The sequence below is a fragment of the Mixophyes fleayi genome, chromosome 2 (genome assembly GCF_038048845.1).
Source record: "Mixophyes fleayi isolate aMixFle1 chromosome 2, aMixFle1.hap1, whole genome shotgun sequence".
NCBI lineage: Eukaryota > Metazoa > Chordata > Amphibia > Anura > Limnodynastidae > Mixophyes > Mixophyes fleayi.
The window spans coordinates 249,321,778-249,340,192 of NC_134403.1; the positions used below are offsets into that span (position 1 = coordinate 249,321,778).

The window sequence follows — 18,415 nt, forward strand, 5'->3', positions numbered from 1 at the left end:
GTGTTGGGAATGTCAGATAGCAAGATGTTGCAGTAGTCGTGATGAGAGAATGGATGAGTTTTGGTAGCATGTTGGTTAAGAAAATGACGTATTCTGGCAATGTTTTTAAAGTGTTGACAGGAGAGAGTCTGGACGTGAGGAATAAACCAGAGAGTCAAGTGTGAAACCAAGTCAGCGGGCTCTGGAGACTCCTAGGAAATTGTGGCGGTGTTGACAGTGAGGTAGACTTGAGAGGAGGTGGTGACTCTGGGAGTAGGGAAGATAAGCTGAGTTGTAGACAGGTTTAACTTTAGCTAGCATAGCAGAGAGTTACACAAGGCAGTACAGAGGAGGAGGAGAGATGGAGTTGTCTTGTCAGTGTACAGCTGATACCAAAGGATGATTTTTGAGCAAATTTAGTTCCTCAAGTGGTATAAAGTAAGAAAAGCAGAGGACTGCGAACAGAGCCTTGTGAGAAACCAACAGAGTGGGATTGGAGAGGCGAATGTACCGGAGGTAGTCGCCAAAGGATCATGGAAAGTGAATCAGGAAAGAACGGTCACAAAGGCCAGTGGAGTGAAGAGTGTGCAGGAGAAGATTGTGGTCAAAAGTGTTGATGGCAACAGATAGGTCTAGGGGGATGATGAAATGACCCTTAGACTTTGCTTTGTGATCATCATCAGCTATTTATATAGCACCACTAATTCCGCGGAACTGTACAGAGAACTGTCCCTGTCCCCAATGAAGCTTACAGTGTAAATTCTCTAACATACACACAGACTAAGGTCAATTTAATAGCAGCCAATTAACCTACTAGTATGTTTTTGGAGTGTGAAAGGGGTAGATTGATAACTTTTGTGATTGCAATCAGGCTTCCGCCCCCAACATTCCACAAAGACTGCAAAGTCGAAAATGGAGTGAGAGACGCAATTATACAGAAGTCACTCGTAGTTTGGAGGCAAAGTTGAGGTCAGAAATAGGGCTGAAGTTGGTTTCTTTAGAATTGGTGTTGAGTATGCTGAATGGAGAATGGTGAGCTGGAGATGGGCATGTAGTGGATGAGATGATACAGAAGTTGGCTGGATATGGGGTTGGAGGGGCAGGTTGTATGGTGATATAAGTGTAGAGACTTTGTTTCCAGTTACAGTAGAGAATGAACTGAGGGTAGAGAAGGTTGGCATGAATAAATATCTTGATGAATGGAGTTGATTTTGCTTTTGAAGTAGGTGGCAAAATCATGGAGATGCGAGTGGCCAGATTAGCGAATTGAAAGTGACAGAAGACTGAGTGGATATTAACGTCTACTTTAAGAGATTCGATTTTTGCTTGGCAAGTAAAAGAGCAGTGATTTAAGATGAAAAGAGAGGTCGCTATGGGGACCGAAATGTCAATGTAGTTTATGGTTGCTGAGAAAAATTTTGAGCTTATATAGTGGTAAAAGACTTCTGAGAGTGCTGTCTGTATGCTGTGCCTGAAGTGCTAGATTTAATGCAATGGACATTGTGAATCCATTTTTATTTTCTCCTCTGAGCGAGTGTCTGAATAATTTGCAATACCCATTATATTTTAACTGAGGCCTCATAAAGTTAATGTGTGTGTATAATATATATATATATATATATATATATTTTACCTTTTGTACTTTATGCTACCATATTAGTATGTGTATTTCCATGAATAGTTTTGTACCATGTTAAAAGACCGTATGTTTTATATGTGCATTATAATATGTAATTTTAGTGCATTAAGTTTGTATAATTTTGAGTAATGCTTAGGTTACATTATAAGAATGACTCCTGACATGATAATGCATCATGTGTTCCATATTGACTGTCAAAGGGGGTAATTTTGAAATGCAAAGCAGGGATACATGGTGAGGCATTGCTACCAAGTCAATACAGATAAAAGTTAACCACTATCTTTTTATTTGCTTGCATTTGTAAGTGTAGTTTTGTTTTATTTACATGTTTTTAATTTAAAAAAAATAAATAAAAAAAAAATGTTCACTTGGACAATGTGCCATTTTCTTTTAGTGCTGTCCAATCATGCCATTACTTACCTTACCAGTGTGGCAGAGTGAGTGTGTGTGTGTGTGTGTGTCAGTATACTATGTTACAGGCATATATGTAATCAGTGCAAAGCAAGATGTACATCAAGAACACCTACCTATTTTACAGTATAAGTTTTGTGCATGCTTTTGAATTCACCCGTAACACCATTTGTCCATGTGAAGGACAATGCCACAAATAGCACCCTGGCAGTAGACCTTAATTCACTCCCCGAAGAACTAGCACATTGACTAACACATTGTATAACATATACTACTTAGCTTTTGTAAGCCTCCAGTTGTGACCATTTGGTCATTCAAGGGAAATTATCCACTGAAAATGCTGTCCCAAGCAATAGATGTCTATGGAGTGCTCCCAAATAATGAGCAAAACAATCAGAGTAAGGTATAATATGTAGTTCCAAAGATTAGTAGAGAGCCTGTGTTGACAGGTCAAGACTTAATTTTATGCAATATATTATCTTTAGGTGGTACAAGGCCAGTGCATACAAGAATGGAATCCACTACAAAGTTTTTAATGACTTCATAATCGATTGAGATCTACTTAGATCATGTTAGAATAGTGTTAACAGGGCCTAAAATAAACATGTTGCCATGTAACATTTTCTAATATGCTGGTGCAGTCATCCACTGGTTCTATGTTGTGGCGAGGGAATGTTTCATTTGGTCCCCCTGTACCCACTCTCTAAAACACAACATTGTCTAAATGGGGAAGCATATTGGATGGCACCAGAAGGTCCGACATTGAATAGCTGGATTGACCTTGTTAACGATACAGTCGGGCATGAAAGGTTCATGTATACCAGCAGGAATTTGGTGGATAAATATGAAAGAATATGGTATAGATGGAGGATATCCCCGTATGTCACGGAGGGATTGAGAGAAGTGGAACGCTCCTGATTGAAGCTTGGGGCAGACATCCAGCCGCCTATTATGTTATTAAGATCAACGATTGTATCTTGTATTGCCAAAGCTGTACCATTATTTCACTATATCTTGGAAAAATGTATATATCTTTACTTGGAAATGCGAATGTCAATGTTTTTTTGCTTTTCCTAACTGCATGGTGTACATATACTTGACAATACTTGTATCACTGTATGGGGTATAGTTGGGGGGATAACCTACTGTGTTGGGTTTTTTTTTTTTTGGTTTTTTTTGTTGATTAAAGGAAAAAATGCAATAAAATGTTACCTGATTTAAAAAAAAAAATGGGGAAGCATATCATTATTTACCGGGGAAACCAATTGATGTTTGTGCATGAGGGGCTAGCTACATTTTCCATCACAAATTTTTCTGCTTAATCTACCTCTTACATCCACACTAAGAATTTTGTACCTAGGCCCTATAGCTGCATCAGCCATTGAATAAAGTACACATACTTGGTATCACGTTTCTGTTCTCTTGCCCTGTGAAACCCCAAATGTAAGTGTGGCAGTTTTGAAATAATAAAACCATTCCAAGTATAATGCACAGGCAGGTAAGAGAAACTGTAAACACAATTGGGTACAATAAACTTGCAGGATTAGCAGTTTTCAATCAACATGAGTTTCAAGTGCTTTCCATTGTGAGGTCTCATTTATAGTACAGACACCTTCTAGGCATACAACGTAGTAATACTTTGCGGTTCACAGATATAGCACATTTAAACTGTAGCAGGTTGAGAATTGATCCCTGTGGCATTGTCAGGAACACTGCATGCATGTGGTTGTGTACTGAAGAGGGGCGGTGACATTGAGACACTCATTAAATGTGGTAAGTCCAATGTTTGACAGAGGTATGAACACGTGCATGTTGCATATTAACAGCTTATTCACAGCGGACTCCACAAGCTACCCAGATGAAAACCAGGTAAAGAAATGCTATACATTGAATTCTATGGCACCATACACATATTGGCACTGACCAAATTTGTACTATTATGGCTGTTAGTGATTGATATGCAAATCATCACCACTATTACAAAATAAATAAGCATGGCTAAAAGGTAATCATATTGCAAACTGGTATTTTTAGTTTTTATGTAATATAAAATATATTATAACAATGTTTTTTCATTTTTCAAGATAAGCTTTCATAGGCCTTATGAAAATCCAAGCTCAGCAGGAAACATAAAATGCTAAATCTGCCCCAGAGGCCTTCAGTACAGTGATATGATGTTATCACAGTATGTTTTTCATGTATATATGTATTCCATAAGATGATGATGTGATCAAGAGATACAGAGAAAGAATCCCTCTATGAATAAGGGATCATCCATATGATTTCATTATAGACAAAAACAGGAGCGCAAGTGTATGTACTATTTCTATTTTAGCATTTATGTATTGTGTGAATTTTTGTGGAAATTCCTAAGTACACACACAGCAGCACACATTAGTGAAGCGCCTGATAAGATCAATAATTTTAATATATGAAAAACTTGCAGTTAGAGGTGCTTGAGGACTAGGGTTGAGAAACACTGCCATACATTAATCATTGTATTAATATCAAAGCAAATTTGTAGTATGATGCATTAAGAGACATGCATATCTATCCTGGGCATTCTCAGCTCTAGAGGGGAGGCGTTAAAGAACATGGATGAGAGTGAGTCAAGTGTGCAAGAACAGCCAAGTCTGGGGAGCATATTCTGTATATGAATAAGAGTTGAGCAGTGGTGGGGGCGGGGAGTGCTCAACCCAAATCAAAGTCGACGGTCAAAGCTTGCACCGTATATTCTGACTTTGCCTATCTGGATGACACTTTAAATTATTTTGGCATGGCAGTCTGTGAATGGCCGATGCCCTACAGCTTCATTAACCACCCAGTCAGCAAAGCCAGACGTGTAGGTTTTCCATAATGTTGCCAGACAACAATAAAACTCTGCGTCTAAATGTCATTTTTGCTATGTCATAATAAGAGGCCAAACATGTATGGGAACCATTCGGGAGCTGCTGTGAAGGTGTGCACTTTATATTTTGCTTTATAAATACAAGTTATAAAGAGCCCTAAAAGTCACACAACTCACTATGGGGTGAAGAAAGTACAGAAACCCCTACATCAAATAAATGAATACTTTAAATTAAAACAGTCAAAAGATTTAGGTCTGTCCCTTGATGCCACTTCTACTTTCAGTGGATTAACAAAATACTGTTCAATTATACACTGCAGTAACAAATGAAGTCAAGCTGCGAATATATTATATAGAAAGTAAAAATAAATAAAATAAGATTTTTATTTTGTTTTCATACAAAAAATAATTTAGCAAAATTCATCCCATAGGTCTTGTTCAGAAAGTACTTTGGAATGCTGATTATGAAAATACTCAGAGGCCCACAACCCAAGCAGTGCTCTGAAAATACATCAAGCACTAAAATCATTGATGCTGATGTCTGACTGAACAGCTGTTAGCATGTGAATAGCAAAGTGCTGGGACATCATTCTCAAAGCAAAGAAAAAAAACAAAACACGTTAACAAGAGCTTAAATTTGACTGCACTTAAATGTGCCAAAGTGGCATAGGTAGGCTAAGAGCAGCTCCAGTCAACAAAGGCTCATAAACCAGTAATAACAGCGCAATGGTGCTGTCACAATGAATGTGGGGTATGCCTCATACTTTTTACAATTAAACAAGTTGCATTACCTGTACTTACTCATAAGCTTGAGATAAAGTAGCAACAATCAAATGACTAGCAAGTCCAACACCTTCTGACGTTTTATGAATTATTAACATTTCTGGAGCATGCAAGATAAAATAAATGGAGCTCCAGGAATGAGGATACTCTTCATCCAATGTGCAGGTTAAGTGGATCCATACAGCGGTATATTCCTGGTTATGAAAGTCAGCGCCGATTTCAGGTGGTTACAAGTCGAACGCCTCTTCTTCCACTGTTCTAATCTCCTTTTCAACATATTTTTCTTGAAATGCCAGTGTTCTATCACAGTACATGTTAAGGTCTATATTACAGACAAGGGATAGATACATATTGCTTTGTGTGTGTGTGTGTGTGGGACTATTAAACAGCATATTCTAAATATGGTTTTCCACCCCAATAATGAAACAAACACATTACAACAACAGTCTCGTACCTGATACACAATGAATGCTAACTGGCACACTGGCTGCTGGGATCTAATTATGGTACTAAATCTACAGCTGTAGTGTGTTGACAACATGAGGACATGTATTCCTTTTATCATAGACCAGCTTAGGTTTCTTATTCAACATTATTGAAGAAAGAATATCGCAGACAGAAAGATGGTTAGGTGCTCAGAATAACCTCTGCCAACATATTAAAATAACAAATGAAATAAATATTAAAGTTTAGCCTTAACCGCTAAATTTCTAATGTGAATTATTGATGCAGATATATGTTAAATGCTTTAAACAATCACACATAATGCACATACATAATTTTATGCACCATATTTCTACACCCCCTTTTTTTTTTTTTTTTTTTGAAGCAGAAATTTCAAACATATTGTCTGATTGTATGTACAAAGTCAGGTCAGAACTTCAAAGGCCCCTGTAAAATAAGCAAGACACAATTCTAAGTTTAGGAAGGTGTTTAAATCTTCAGAAGTACTTAATGAAGAGTTCTGGGATATTCACCCTATTAAACCACAACAGAATGAGTGTTTCCAAGAATGAAACGCATCAGCATGTTATTTGCAACAGAGATTCTAGCTACTGGGCATGCTATTAAGCAAAGCTGCTCAAAAAATACACACAAGACAAAAAAAAACCCCAAAAAACACAACAACATAGGGATATAAAAATATGGTACATAAAATTATGTATGTGATGTGTGGTTGTTTGAAGCATTTTAAAATTAACTTTCACTTTTTTTACTCACTAGTCAAGCCAATAATAATTCACTGCTAGAAAGACAAACTATAGCTAGATATTCAGTGGTTAAAGACATCACATTTATATATTGACTGATAACAATTAGAAGAGGAGAGCAATACTTTCCTATACAGCAGATAGAATTTCTCTTGTAGGTGTATATAATTTCACTAGCACCTAAATATTTTATTTGTAAAGAAAGAATTTGATGTTATAATGTTACGAAGACTAAAGTTACACACATATCCACACCATACATAAATCAGGATTAGGATACGATGTGAAATGGAAGTCTGCCCCCACTACTGCTGACATAAGATTTCCAGGCGATCTGTTGTCCACCCCAAAGCAGAACCCATTTGCTTTATCCACAGCTGCCAAAACTCTCTTCAGACTTTGTTCATCCTGAGCATGGGAGTACAAGACAAGAAAATGATTTATGCCTAAACTTCACTGCACAGCCACACACATTAGGTTTACCAATCTTGCACAATTTCAAAACGTACATCATCCCTTCCTAATAAAAGGTAGTTAACTATTAATACACACGCGTAATACAAAAATAAATAGAATATATAAAATGTCAATTATATTCTAACTGCTTGAGAGTAGTGATGCTGCAGCTCTCTCATACAAGGGACTCTATTGCACTCATACTCCCAGAACTGAAGTAGGCATCATCATTTCTCCAGGCAGCACTTCGGCGATAGCCTTCCTTTGAAGTCCACACCATCTGTCTCTTCCCTCCCTTCACCTTCATATTTCTGTTTCTTCCCAGGTCCAGTCTCCCAATTCCTTGACCTCTTTGCTGCCTGGCTTTTATATTTCCAATCCTTTCACCATACTCTCATACCGGGTGGTTTTAACATGCCCATTGACAACCCCACTTTTTGTGCCAAATAAAACTTCTTCTGCTTACTTCTCCTTTGGTCTCCCCAGGTGGACTTCATATCCCACTTACCTTGATGGACACTCCCTTGACCTCATCTTCTGCTGCTTCGGCTCCATTTCTAGTTTCCCAACAGGTACTTTTTGCTTAATAAGCACAACCCAATTTTTTCAGCAGCGTCACTTTACTATGTTTCCCCCCCACCCCACCAAAATTCACTAGCACAATACTACACCTAAATGCTCTCAAGCCAATCCATTTCTCATCTTCAATAAAGCAGCACACCAACTTCGGCTTTAAACAACAGAGCCCTAGCCCCCACGTAGTCTACAGTAATTCTTCTCCCAAAGACACCACCTCCACTCAAATCTCACTCATGAGCAACACCACAATTTCCTCAGTATCTTTAACTTGCTGCCTTGGCGTCACCCATGACTTCACTCTATGCTTTACTGCTTACATCCAAACTGTCTCGCAGTCCTCATTTACACCTTTGAAATAATTCTTGAATACACCCTTTACTTGCAACAAAAACCCTTATCCATTCTCTCATCTTCCAATTTGACTACTGCTATTTCCTTCATTCACCCATCAGTCCACCTTCAATCCAGTCTAAATTCTGTGCAAGACTAATCTTCCACTCTCAACACTTCACATCATTCTGCAAATCCCATATCCTCCTGAATCCAACTAAAATAACTCACCATCACCACAATTTCATACTTCTAAAACTTTAATCTGAAATATTCTTCGTCACAACCCGTTAGATCTGTCACAAGATTTCTCCTGTGCCACTATTCCCCATGGAATTCCCAAGTATGCCTGGCCAGACTCTCCTGCAACCTTCAAATCTTTAAACATTCTCTAAAACCCCACTTCTTCATTATAGCCTACGCTACGCCCACTGGTCCTCGCTACTATCCTAATCTTCCTTCTAAACCAAACCACTCCTCTTCTCAACTCTGCCCTTTTCTTACTAGATTGTAAGTGAACACAAGCAGGGCCCTCACTACCCTATCTGTTCACGTCTGCATTTATTTTGTGAATCTTCTTCTGTCCCTGTTTTAGGTATGATTTGTTGTTCCCACCTGTCTGGAGCTGTAGGGCACTGTAGCACATTATAAATCAACAACAATAATATTATATATAATAATTATTATAATGCGGGGCAGGGATGCAGCCTTGTGATTTTAAATGTCTGCAATACTATAAAATAAAAGGGAAGTTAGGAGTCACAATACAGTGCAGGGAATAGTATTCCTATTAAATCACTGCAGTGTTTTCCTCCATGCTAAACTTTCCTCTTCTCACCAGACTTTCCTGACCTTGATACTGAGTGGCATAAATGACACCAGCCCATAATCCTGGATGACCTCAGCTAATTTCTCATGAAGCCGCCGATGCCTCCGGAAAAATGGATCAGAGGTCAGATGATTTGCCAGATAGGAAAGGTCCATAACCTCTGTGTAGTAATCAATGTTGAAAGCTGCAAAGAGAAGAAAACTTTGATTCATGTAAAAATCATGAACTTCCCATATAAACCAAATAAATGATCCTTTTCTGTACTGCTGCTTTTCATATTACCATCCTACTCAACTTGCAATAGACAAGCCCAACAATACTACCCGTTGCTTTGTGTCCTTTGTCATCCTTTCTCTTTGGCGCCCTGAAAAATGCTGTCTAACTACTCTCCCGTGACGGTTACCAACCTTACCTAGCTGACCATACTGCTCAATAAGATCCATCTTGGAAAGGATATTGATGTGTGGCAACTGTACATGAAGCATGGTGCTCAAAGACGTACACAGAACAGAGATGAACTTGGCCGGGTCTGTGCAATAATGGGAGTCCACAAGGTGTACGGCACACAGCTAAAAAGACAAAAAAAAAACAATAAAATGAACAATTGTCACTTCCATCTTACACTGCAATATTACTGCAAATGATTGCTAGTTTAGAGAAATTATCATGTAGGGGGACTTCAATTAGTCGCAAAGTGTTTCTGGAACATCCGTGAGATTTCTGTAAAATCTCTGCTCATTTTTTCTTGCACTGAAAAATGAACTGAGATTTTCACCGTAATTAGCAGCAATGTGAGCGGTGCTGCAATTGAATTCCCCCCTTAGATTAATAACAATTTAAAAAGTAACAAAAAAGTCAGACTGTCCAAGCATATGATTGGCACTATATTCAGCATGTCATGTTTTATTAGTGCGCTGAAGAAAATGTGACGTCACGTGTGAACGTTGTTCCAGGCAACCTGTTTTTTTTTTTTTGGCTCACTACATAGTGCATGCACAAGATAAAAGAGAAAAAATGGCAAGATACCATGATTAACAGGCCCACTTTCATTTTGGAGCATGTACAATTGTGAATAAAGCATTTTAAAAGTGAATTTGTCATTTCACCTATAAAAAAAACATTTGGACATGAAATTTTAAATTTCACAGAGAATATGAAAGCAATGAAAGGCAGGGGTAATCATGAAGTATAACATAGTAAATTATTCACAAGGTATGCAATTTGTAATTCTAAACTTCATAATTAGCCAATCTTTCACTACTCTGATGAAACAATTACCTCAACACACACACAAACCCATCCACCACCCTTCCTAAATTACTATCCCCTACTTCAAAACAACTGTAAACTACCATACCATGCCATAGAAAGCTACAGACCATGCCTCTACATAGGAGTGGGGAGAATCTTTGTCTGATTTACTCCATTTGCTTCAGAACTAATCTGCCAGTGGGACACTGTTCAGTGTGTTCTATCAGGGGCTGGTCCCATAGTGGGCTATTTTGGGCTGGGTCACAAGGCTACCTACATTTTTTCCGTTAAAATGTTCCTAACAGGCTGCTGAGCAGAGTCTAGTCCCCCCTGGGCTAAAAATTGCCCGTTTGCGATTTCTGATGGCGGCCCTGCTGATGTGAATGAGTTCTCTGTACAGTGCTGTCTAATTAGTGGGGCTGTATTAATAACTGATGATGATCAGTGGGTCGTATAAAACACCACTGCACAAATGGAAAATACAGACACTTTTGTGTCACTTTTTATTAGCAGGTATACATATGCATTATCACTGATGAAGCGAACAGACCCTATAAGAGAGGGGGTTATCGCCTCACCCGTAGGCCCCAGGTCTCCAGCTGTCTAAGGATTTGGGGCAGAGCCGGGTGGTGGGTGTAAAGCTCTACTTGGCCCGGGCAGTCAAACAGCAGGTAAGAGCCCCGTAGGCTGAGCAGCCGGTCCCGCAGCCAGTCCAGGTTTCCCTGCAGATATTCCATGCAGTACAGCAGGGCCCCGTTGGGTCCTAAGTGCAGCTCAGACATCACCTCCGTGAGAGCCAGCAGTTCGCGCAGACTGACGGCTGCTCCGGGCTCCTCTTCCCCGGCGGGATCCAGATTGATGATGGAGGCCTGGCGGCCCATGCTGGTAAGGACGGCATGCATGGCCCGGACATATGTGCTCTTCCCGGAACCGGGGGGACCGATAACTGCCTGTCCGAAACCCAGTAGCGGCTGCTTATCTCCCCCACTGGCCGCCTCCATGTTGTGCCCTGTTCAGCCGGCGGAGGATGATGACATCACAATGAAGAGACGGGCACATTAGTCATACCATGGCACCATGTGATTACATAAATTCCATTGCTGGAGCGGGATGATTAAAAGCAGCAATGAGGAAGATTGTATTACTGTTTTTTCTTTATACCTGTGTGATGTAAACAAACTCTGCTGTGCATGAGTTGGGTCAGCAGGGAGGTGCCATGTATACTTGCTCTACATGTAATGATATATCTGATATACAGATATTTGTGAGGTGTATATTATAATATGCTACTTTTCTATTTTCTTTATGACCAGATTGTTGATACTGATCTTTTTTTAATCAGTTACAAACAGTAGTATAACTAGAAATAATAATACTCTATTGCCACATTTTCAATGGACCTTCTGCTATACTAGCTGTGCTCTATAGCTAGAGCCAAACTTAAAATGTTGACATGTATTAGTTACATAATTTTTGAAGCAGATCCCTTCCCAGCAGCAGTGGAATACTTGTGCACAAGCGCACATACCATCTAAAATTTTAAGGTATGCCAGCTGCCATTGGGGCCAAAAATAAGGCACAAATTAAGTTATTAAATAAAACGTGGCTTCATATTCATACTTGACAAAACAATAAAACAGTATAAGTAACTAAGCGATTTTATAAAATGAAATATGAAAATTTGTTTATGAGCCAGATAGACACTTTTGGTAAACCATATGTGCTACTTAGGCATTGCCTGGTACCAATGTCTGTCTGGTATGTACGAGTAAAACCAAACAAATAGCCACACAACACATGGTGTTATTTACATTACAGTGTTTGTGCACTGCTAGTTAATTTAGGTGAGAACATCACCCTTTTTGCCCAATGTCATCTGTGAAAACAAGCGGCACTGGGTGTATTTGTCCTCCACTGGTTGCCACATTGCTTTGTTATGGTGCAGCAATACATATAAGTGCAGTTTTACTTGTAGTTGGGTACCCTGAAGGTTTTTTCTTACAGTCACACCCATTCCATTAAAATCCTAAACAATAATCAACACGACAATAAAGTAATGTCATCGTTTCCAGATAGACAAGTGCCTTACCTGTATGTTCATTCTTTTTATTTTTGGTAGCTACCTTAATAAACCGATCTGTAGCCAGAGCGAGGTGGCTTTAAATCGCACATCATATTCCATATTCCATAAGAGTCTCTCATGTTTTGCTGCATAGTGGGGCCAAAGGTGAGTGGTGGGGTAAAAGCAGAACAGGTATGTTTTTTAATTTTGTCTTCGTTTTTAAACCAAGAGAGTTGATTTATATTTAATACTGTTACAGGATCCTCTAGGCACCCTGGGGGTAAATGTATCATACCCCGGGTTTACTGAACTTGCGGGAGATCGGCGTCTTCGCAGCTTAAATTTAAAGCAGCGCTGCCTTGTAAAGGGACAAGACAGCGCCGTTGTAAATTTAAGCTGCGAAGACGCCGATCTCCCGCGAGTTCAGAAAACCGGGGTATGATACATTTACCCCTTTGACTCTAGCTTGGTCTGTAATGGCTATTATGTCCTTGTTTATATGATACTAGCTTCCCAAACCCTCTTCCTAGTGGAGAGCCAGAAGATCCCACGGTAAATGCTGTGATCCCATCCAGGACCAGCCCTTTCCCATATCAAGGAGTATTAGTCACTGGCCTGTTGACAAACATATCCTCATTGGTCACTGTTGCTAACTAACCAGAAACGAGCAATAATTATTTAGCCTACCTATTATTCACTGAAGCCTGAACAGAAAATCAATGCCATCATCCCATGCCACACAAGAAGTGGCACAATTAAACCATCTGTGATGCAATAGAGTACCATAGACCAATAGCAGATTGAAACTCATGATATAATTTAGCAAAGACTTCACGTAGACATGACATCATTATGAAAGACACACAAAGAGCAGCGCTGAAATGTGGTAAATAAGTAGGTAACCAAAATAAAATAAACGATTTAAACCATGACAGAATATGCATAAAGCGGTCAAACCAGAGATAATTCCATATAAAATATTTAATGCCTTAATAAATAACAATACATTCACATCACAAAATGTTGCAACCAATAATTAAAAAGCATGAAGATAAAACTGCTTGGACCTAAAATGAGTAGAGTGGACTACAGTCATGGCCAAGAGTTTTGAGATTGACACAAGTATTGGTTTTCACAAAGTTTGCTGCTTCAGTGTTTTAGACCTTTTTTGTCAGATGTTGCTATGAAGTAAAATTACAAGCATTTCATAAGTGACAAAGACTTTTATTGACAATTACATTAAGTTTATGCAAAGAGTCAATATTTGCAGTGTTGACCCTTCTTTTTGAAGACCTGCAATTCACCCTGGCATGCTGTCACTCAACTTCTGGGCCAGATACAGACTGATGGCCGCCCATTCTTGGCTAATCAATACTTTGAGTTTGTCAGAATTTGTGGTTTTTTGTTTGTCCACCCGCATCTTAAGGTCTGGGGAGTTTCCTGGCCATGGATCCAAAATTTCGATATTTTGATCCCCGAGCCACTTAGTTATCACTTTTGCTTTATAGCAAGGTGCTCCATCATGCTGCAAAAGGCATTGTTCGTCAACAAACTGTTCTTATATGGTTGGGAGAAGTTTCTCTTGGAGGATGTTTTGGTACCTTTCTTTATTCATGGCTGTGTTTTAAGGCAAAATTGGGAGAGAACCAACTCCCTTGGCTGAGAAGCAACCCCACACATGAATGGTCTCATGATGCTTTACTGTTGGCATGACAAAGGACTGATGGTAGCACTCACCTTTCTTTCTCCGGACAAGCATTTTTCCAGATGACCCAAACAATCTGAAAGGGGATTCATCAGAGAAAATGACTTTACTCCAGTCCTCAGCAGTCCAATCCCTTTACCTTTTGCAGAATATCAGTCTGTCCCTGATGTTTTTCTTGGAGAGAGATCTCTTCTTTGCTAGCCTTCTTGACACCATGTAATCCTCCAAAATTCTTTGCCTCACTGTGTGTGCAGTTGCACTCACACCTGCCTGCTGCCATTCCTGAGCAAGCTCTGCACTGGTGGTGCTCCTATACTGCAGCTGAATAAACTTTAAGAGACGGTCCTAGCACTTGGTGGACGTTCTTGGGTGCCCTGAAGCCTTCTTCACAACTATTGAACCCCTTTCCTTGAAGTTCTTGATGATCCGATAAATTGTTGATTTAGGTGCAATCTTACTACTAGCAGCAATATCCTTGCCTGTGAAGCCCTTTTCTCTTTCATCCAGTCTGGGGGACACTGCTTACCATGGGGCACCTTGGGTTGTGGAGGGGAGCTTGGGAGTTGGCACTTAACTAGTTAACTTTAGTGCTGCCGACAGATCCCTCCCCTCTACAATCCCTCTGCCTCTTCCTGTACAATCCAGTTTTTTTTAGGTGCCCTGGAGTATGGGCAGAGTTTTTTAGTGCTTAGTATAATTTTAAGAAATTTTATTTTTTTCTTTTATGTTCTATTTTTACACAGGTGGCAGCGCTGGAGTGTGTTCTACTATAGAGAACACACTCACAGCAGAGCAGCGCAGGCATTCCCCTGTCAGCAGAGAGCCAGCGGCTCCCACTGACAGGGACTGGAAGCAATATTTCGGGTGCCTGATTACTGGAGTAACAAGCGGTCTCAGAGACCGCTGCACTCCTACAGCCTCCCCGATAACCGGCGCTGGCATTACAGGCATAGAGCGCCGGTTATCGGATAACGATAACGCCAGCGGCCATTTTGGATGGTCAAGAGCGCTGAGGAGGAGGGGGCGATTCCAAGATTCCCCCCTCATACATAGGAGGGGGGCATCGGATAGATACCGCTGCGGAGACCTCTGTCCTGGGAAGAGGAACAAATAGAGGTCTCCACTACTCTGCCACACTAAAAGCCGTTTTTCCTATGGACATATAGGGATCAGGAACATCGGCAACATGGAAGAGGGGGGAGCTAATACATAGAGTTCCCCCCTCCTTACAGAGAGAGAGATGGTCTTTCCCAAGGTTCTGGCGCCAATGCAGAAGCCCGGGAAGAGGAACAGAGCTGAGGGAGAGCACAGGACTGAGCTGCTGGACTTCTCCCCTTTGTGGCCATTCGGCTAAGTATCAGCTTATTTAAACACATATCTGTTGTTTATTACTGGGCTAGCAGGTTTATATTATAGTCTCCTACTAGCCAGAAATATTTATGGTGTTTAAATTTTTCAAGTACAACTTTTCATAAGATATTAGTTGATTACTTGTCATTTACTCTGTTCCTTCCATACTTTACTACTCACTCTCTCTCTCTCTTTTATCTCTGTTATTCAGCTAGATTGATATTTTGGTCTGTGTGCTTGGTGTACCTTCCTTTATAAGAAAATGACAGATAAGGGAAAGGGACCTATAGCAAAATATTTCACATGTTCTAAAATGTCATGTAAAATTACCATGTGGGCAGAAGGACCCTTTGGCGCTCTGTGCTGCATGCGAAGCAGGGGCGTCTACTGCGCAAACCCTGAAGGTCACAGCCCCTCCGCCTGAGGAACCGGCCTGGGTCACCTCCCTAACACAGTCGGTTACCTCTTTAGCCCAGATGGTGTTTCAGTCAAATCAGCTGCTATCTTCTGTTGCAACTTCAGTGGCTAGTAATGCTAATATGCAGTCAGGCCTTCCGGCCTCCTCAGCTTTTAGTATATTGAGTTTGCCGGGACCTTCGTCATTACAACTGACCCAGCCAGTTTGTCACAGAACCGGCTTGGTCTACAGCTTTTATCAGAGGTTTGGACAAGCATAATCAGTTGCTTGACTCCTCTAATACCCCGCCTGCTAAAAGAAAGAGGCCTAGATCTGCTAACCCCCTTTTAGTCCTTTCAGACTCTGAGGTGGAGTCTGAGGAAGAAGGGGAAGTTTATTCCGATACTGATCTAGGTCATTCCTCAGAACAGGGAGAGAATCCTAAAGGCCAATTTGTTAATGATTTGGTTTTAGCGGTTAGACAGGCGCTGGATTTCCCAGAGCAGGAGGATATTACTCCCAGAGACAGAAGTCTCTTTAAAAAGGCCAAAAGGAAGGCCAGCCGTTTTCCCCCTCTGCAGAACTTAGAGATATTGCGGAAGGTGCATAGAAACAGCCTGAGAAAAGAATTTAGATCCCTAAAAGGTTCTCTTCCCTGTATCCCTTACAGGAGGAAGCAGTGGTGCGCTGGGAAAACTATTCCAAAAGTGGATATCCCTATTGCTCACCTGGCAAAGCATACTTTACTTCCAGCCCCTGGCTCAGCGTCCCTCCCGGACGCCAATGGACGCAAGGTTGAAACCCAGCTCAAATCTATATTTGCGGCTGCGGGTTCTGCTTTTAGACCTACATTTGCTTCAGCCTGGGTGGCTAGAGCCATGGAAGCATGGGCAGACCAGCTGGCAGAGGCCTTTCAGGACTCCGAATTCTTCCCCTAGCCTCGCATTTATAGGAGGCTTCGGGGTACCTTTATGACGCGGCCCAGAATTCTGCGGCGGGTTCCTCTTCTATTCAAGCAGCCTCCATTTCAGCAAGAAGGACACTTTGGCTGAAATCCTGGGAAGGTGATGCAGAATCAAAAGGGTCCATTGAAACTATTCCCTTTTTTCTGCAGCAGGTTTATTCGGCCCGGAATTAGATACCCATATTTCTCAGGCAACGGGGGGCAAAAGCACTTCCTTGCCAGTATATGCTAACAGAAGCCGCGCCCCGAGGGGCAGCTCCTTCCGTCAGTCCTTTCGCGGGACTTCCTTCCAGAGGGGACAGTCTTTAGAAGCAGGAATTCTAATTCCCGAGCCTCCTTTTCCAGGGGGAGGTCCTCGTTTGCAGCTAAGCGCCAGGCCGCTAGGACCCAGGAAAAACCTGCGTCTTGACTACCACCCTGTTCTGCAGGGGGCGCCTGTGGGAGGACGTCTGTCCCTGTTTCAGGAACAGTGGCCAGCGTCTTCCCAAGATCCTTGGATTCGAGGAATTATTTCAGAGGGGTACAGGATAGACTTATTGGGCCCGGCTCCACAACGTTGCTTCCAGACCCCGCTACCTCAGGATACTTTAAAAAGACAGGCGATACAGGTTTGTGTCGCTTCTCTTTTGCTTCAAAGGGTCATCTGCAGAGTGCCAGATTGTCAGAAAGGAAGGGGTTTTTATTCCAACCTGTTTCTAGTCAAGAAGCTGGATGGCTCCTTTCGGCCCATCCTAGACTTAAAGGGCCTCAATGTTCACTTAAGGGTGGACAAATTTCGGATGGAATCCCTCAGGTCAGTAATAAACGGCCTAGAGAAAGATCAGTTCATGGCGTCCATAGACATAAAGGACGCTTACCTCCACATTCCAATTTGGATCCACCATCAGTCCCTTCTCGGGTTCTCGGTGGGATCAGTCCACTACCTGTTTCGGGCCCTCTCCTTCGGTCTCTCAAGAGCGCCAAGGGTCTTCACGAAGATTATGTCAGTAATGGCAGCATGTCTTCACCTGCAGGGAGTTCAGGTCGTTCCTTATTTGGACGACCTACTCATCAAGGCTTCCACAGAAGGTTGCCTACGTTATCATCTGTCCCTCACCCAGACGGTTTTCGAGGACCACGGATGGTTTAAAAATTCAAAGAAATCCCAGTTCATTCCGTGTCAGCGTATGGTGTTCCTGGGACTCATCATGGACACCAGCAATCAGGGAGTATTTCTCCCAGAAGAGTAGATCACCTCTATTCAGACCATAACCACCCAGGTTTTTATCTTCTCCCAGCCCCTCAATGCACTTGTGCATGAGGCTACTCGGAAAGATGGTGGCCTCCTTCGAGACCATTCCCTTTGGTCGAGCACATTCTCAATGTTTCCAGTGGGATCTATTGTCGAAATGGTCAGGATAACATCTACACCTGAAACTTCAGAAGATCTCTCTATCTCAGAGGGCGAAAGAATCTCTTCAGTGGTGGCTGTGTCAGGATCACATGAATGTGAGCAGATCTTTCGCACCATGGTCGTGGATCATAGCCACGACAGACGCCAGCCTGAAAGGTTGGGGGGCGGTGATCCTACACCTCCGACTCCAAGGAAGTTGGTCGGTTCAGGAATCAACCCTATCGATAA

At 41.4% G+C, this 18,415-nt stretch overlaps 1 protein-coding gene across 3 annotated transcripts; it reads right to left on the reverse strand.

Moving 5' to 3' along the window:
• Nucleotides 1–5,243: 5,243 nt before the first annotated feature.
• GPN2 (GPN-loop GTPase 2) lies at nucleotides 5,244–11,364 on the reverse strand. Of its 3 annotated transcripts, none has more exons than XM_075195783.1 (5): nucleotides 10,895–11,364; nucleotides 9,478–9,634; nucleotides 9,137–9,249; nucleotides 7,152–7,279; nucleotides 5,244–5,960 (listed from the first exon to the last, which is right to left on the reverse strand). In XM_075195783.1, exons 1-5 carry the CDS (start codon nucleotides 11,315–11,317, stop codon nucleotides 5,888–5,890), a joined length of 894 nt encoding a protein of 297 aa, XP_075051884.1. In that variant the 5' UTR covers nucleotides 11,318–11,364; the 3' UTR covers nucleotides 5,244–5,887. The 3 variants fall into 3 exon arrangements, with proteins under 3 accessions (XP_075051884.1, XP_075051883.1, XP_075051885.1); XM_075195782.1 differs by having other exon boundaries at nucleotides 9,089–9,249; nucleotides 10,895–11,363; XM_075195784.1 differs by lacking the exon at nucleotides 5,244–5,960 and having other exon boundaries at nucleotides 7,158–7,279; nucleotides 9,075–9,249.
• Between the last annotated feature and the right edge of the window lie 7,051 nt (nucleotides 11,365–18,415).

Bases quoted from the DNA above. Each gene is read 5' to 3' on its own strand.
- GPN2 (XM_075195782.1), bottom strand. From the start codon at position 11,317: ATGGAGGCGGCCAGTGGGGGAGATAAGCAGCCGCTACTGGGTTTCGGA. The intron at 7,280-9,088 runs GTCAGGAAAGTC...TCCCATGCTCAG, and splicing joins TTATGCCACTCAGTATCAAG to GATGAACAAAGTCTGAAGAG. The intron at 5,961-7,151 runs GTATCCTAATCC...GTACTGTGATAG, and splicing joins GCAGACTTCCATTTCACATC to AACACTGGCATTTCAAGAAA.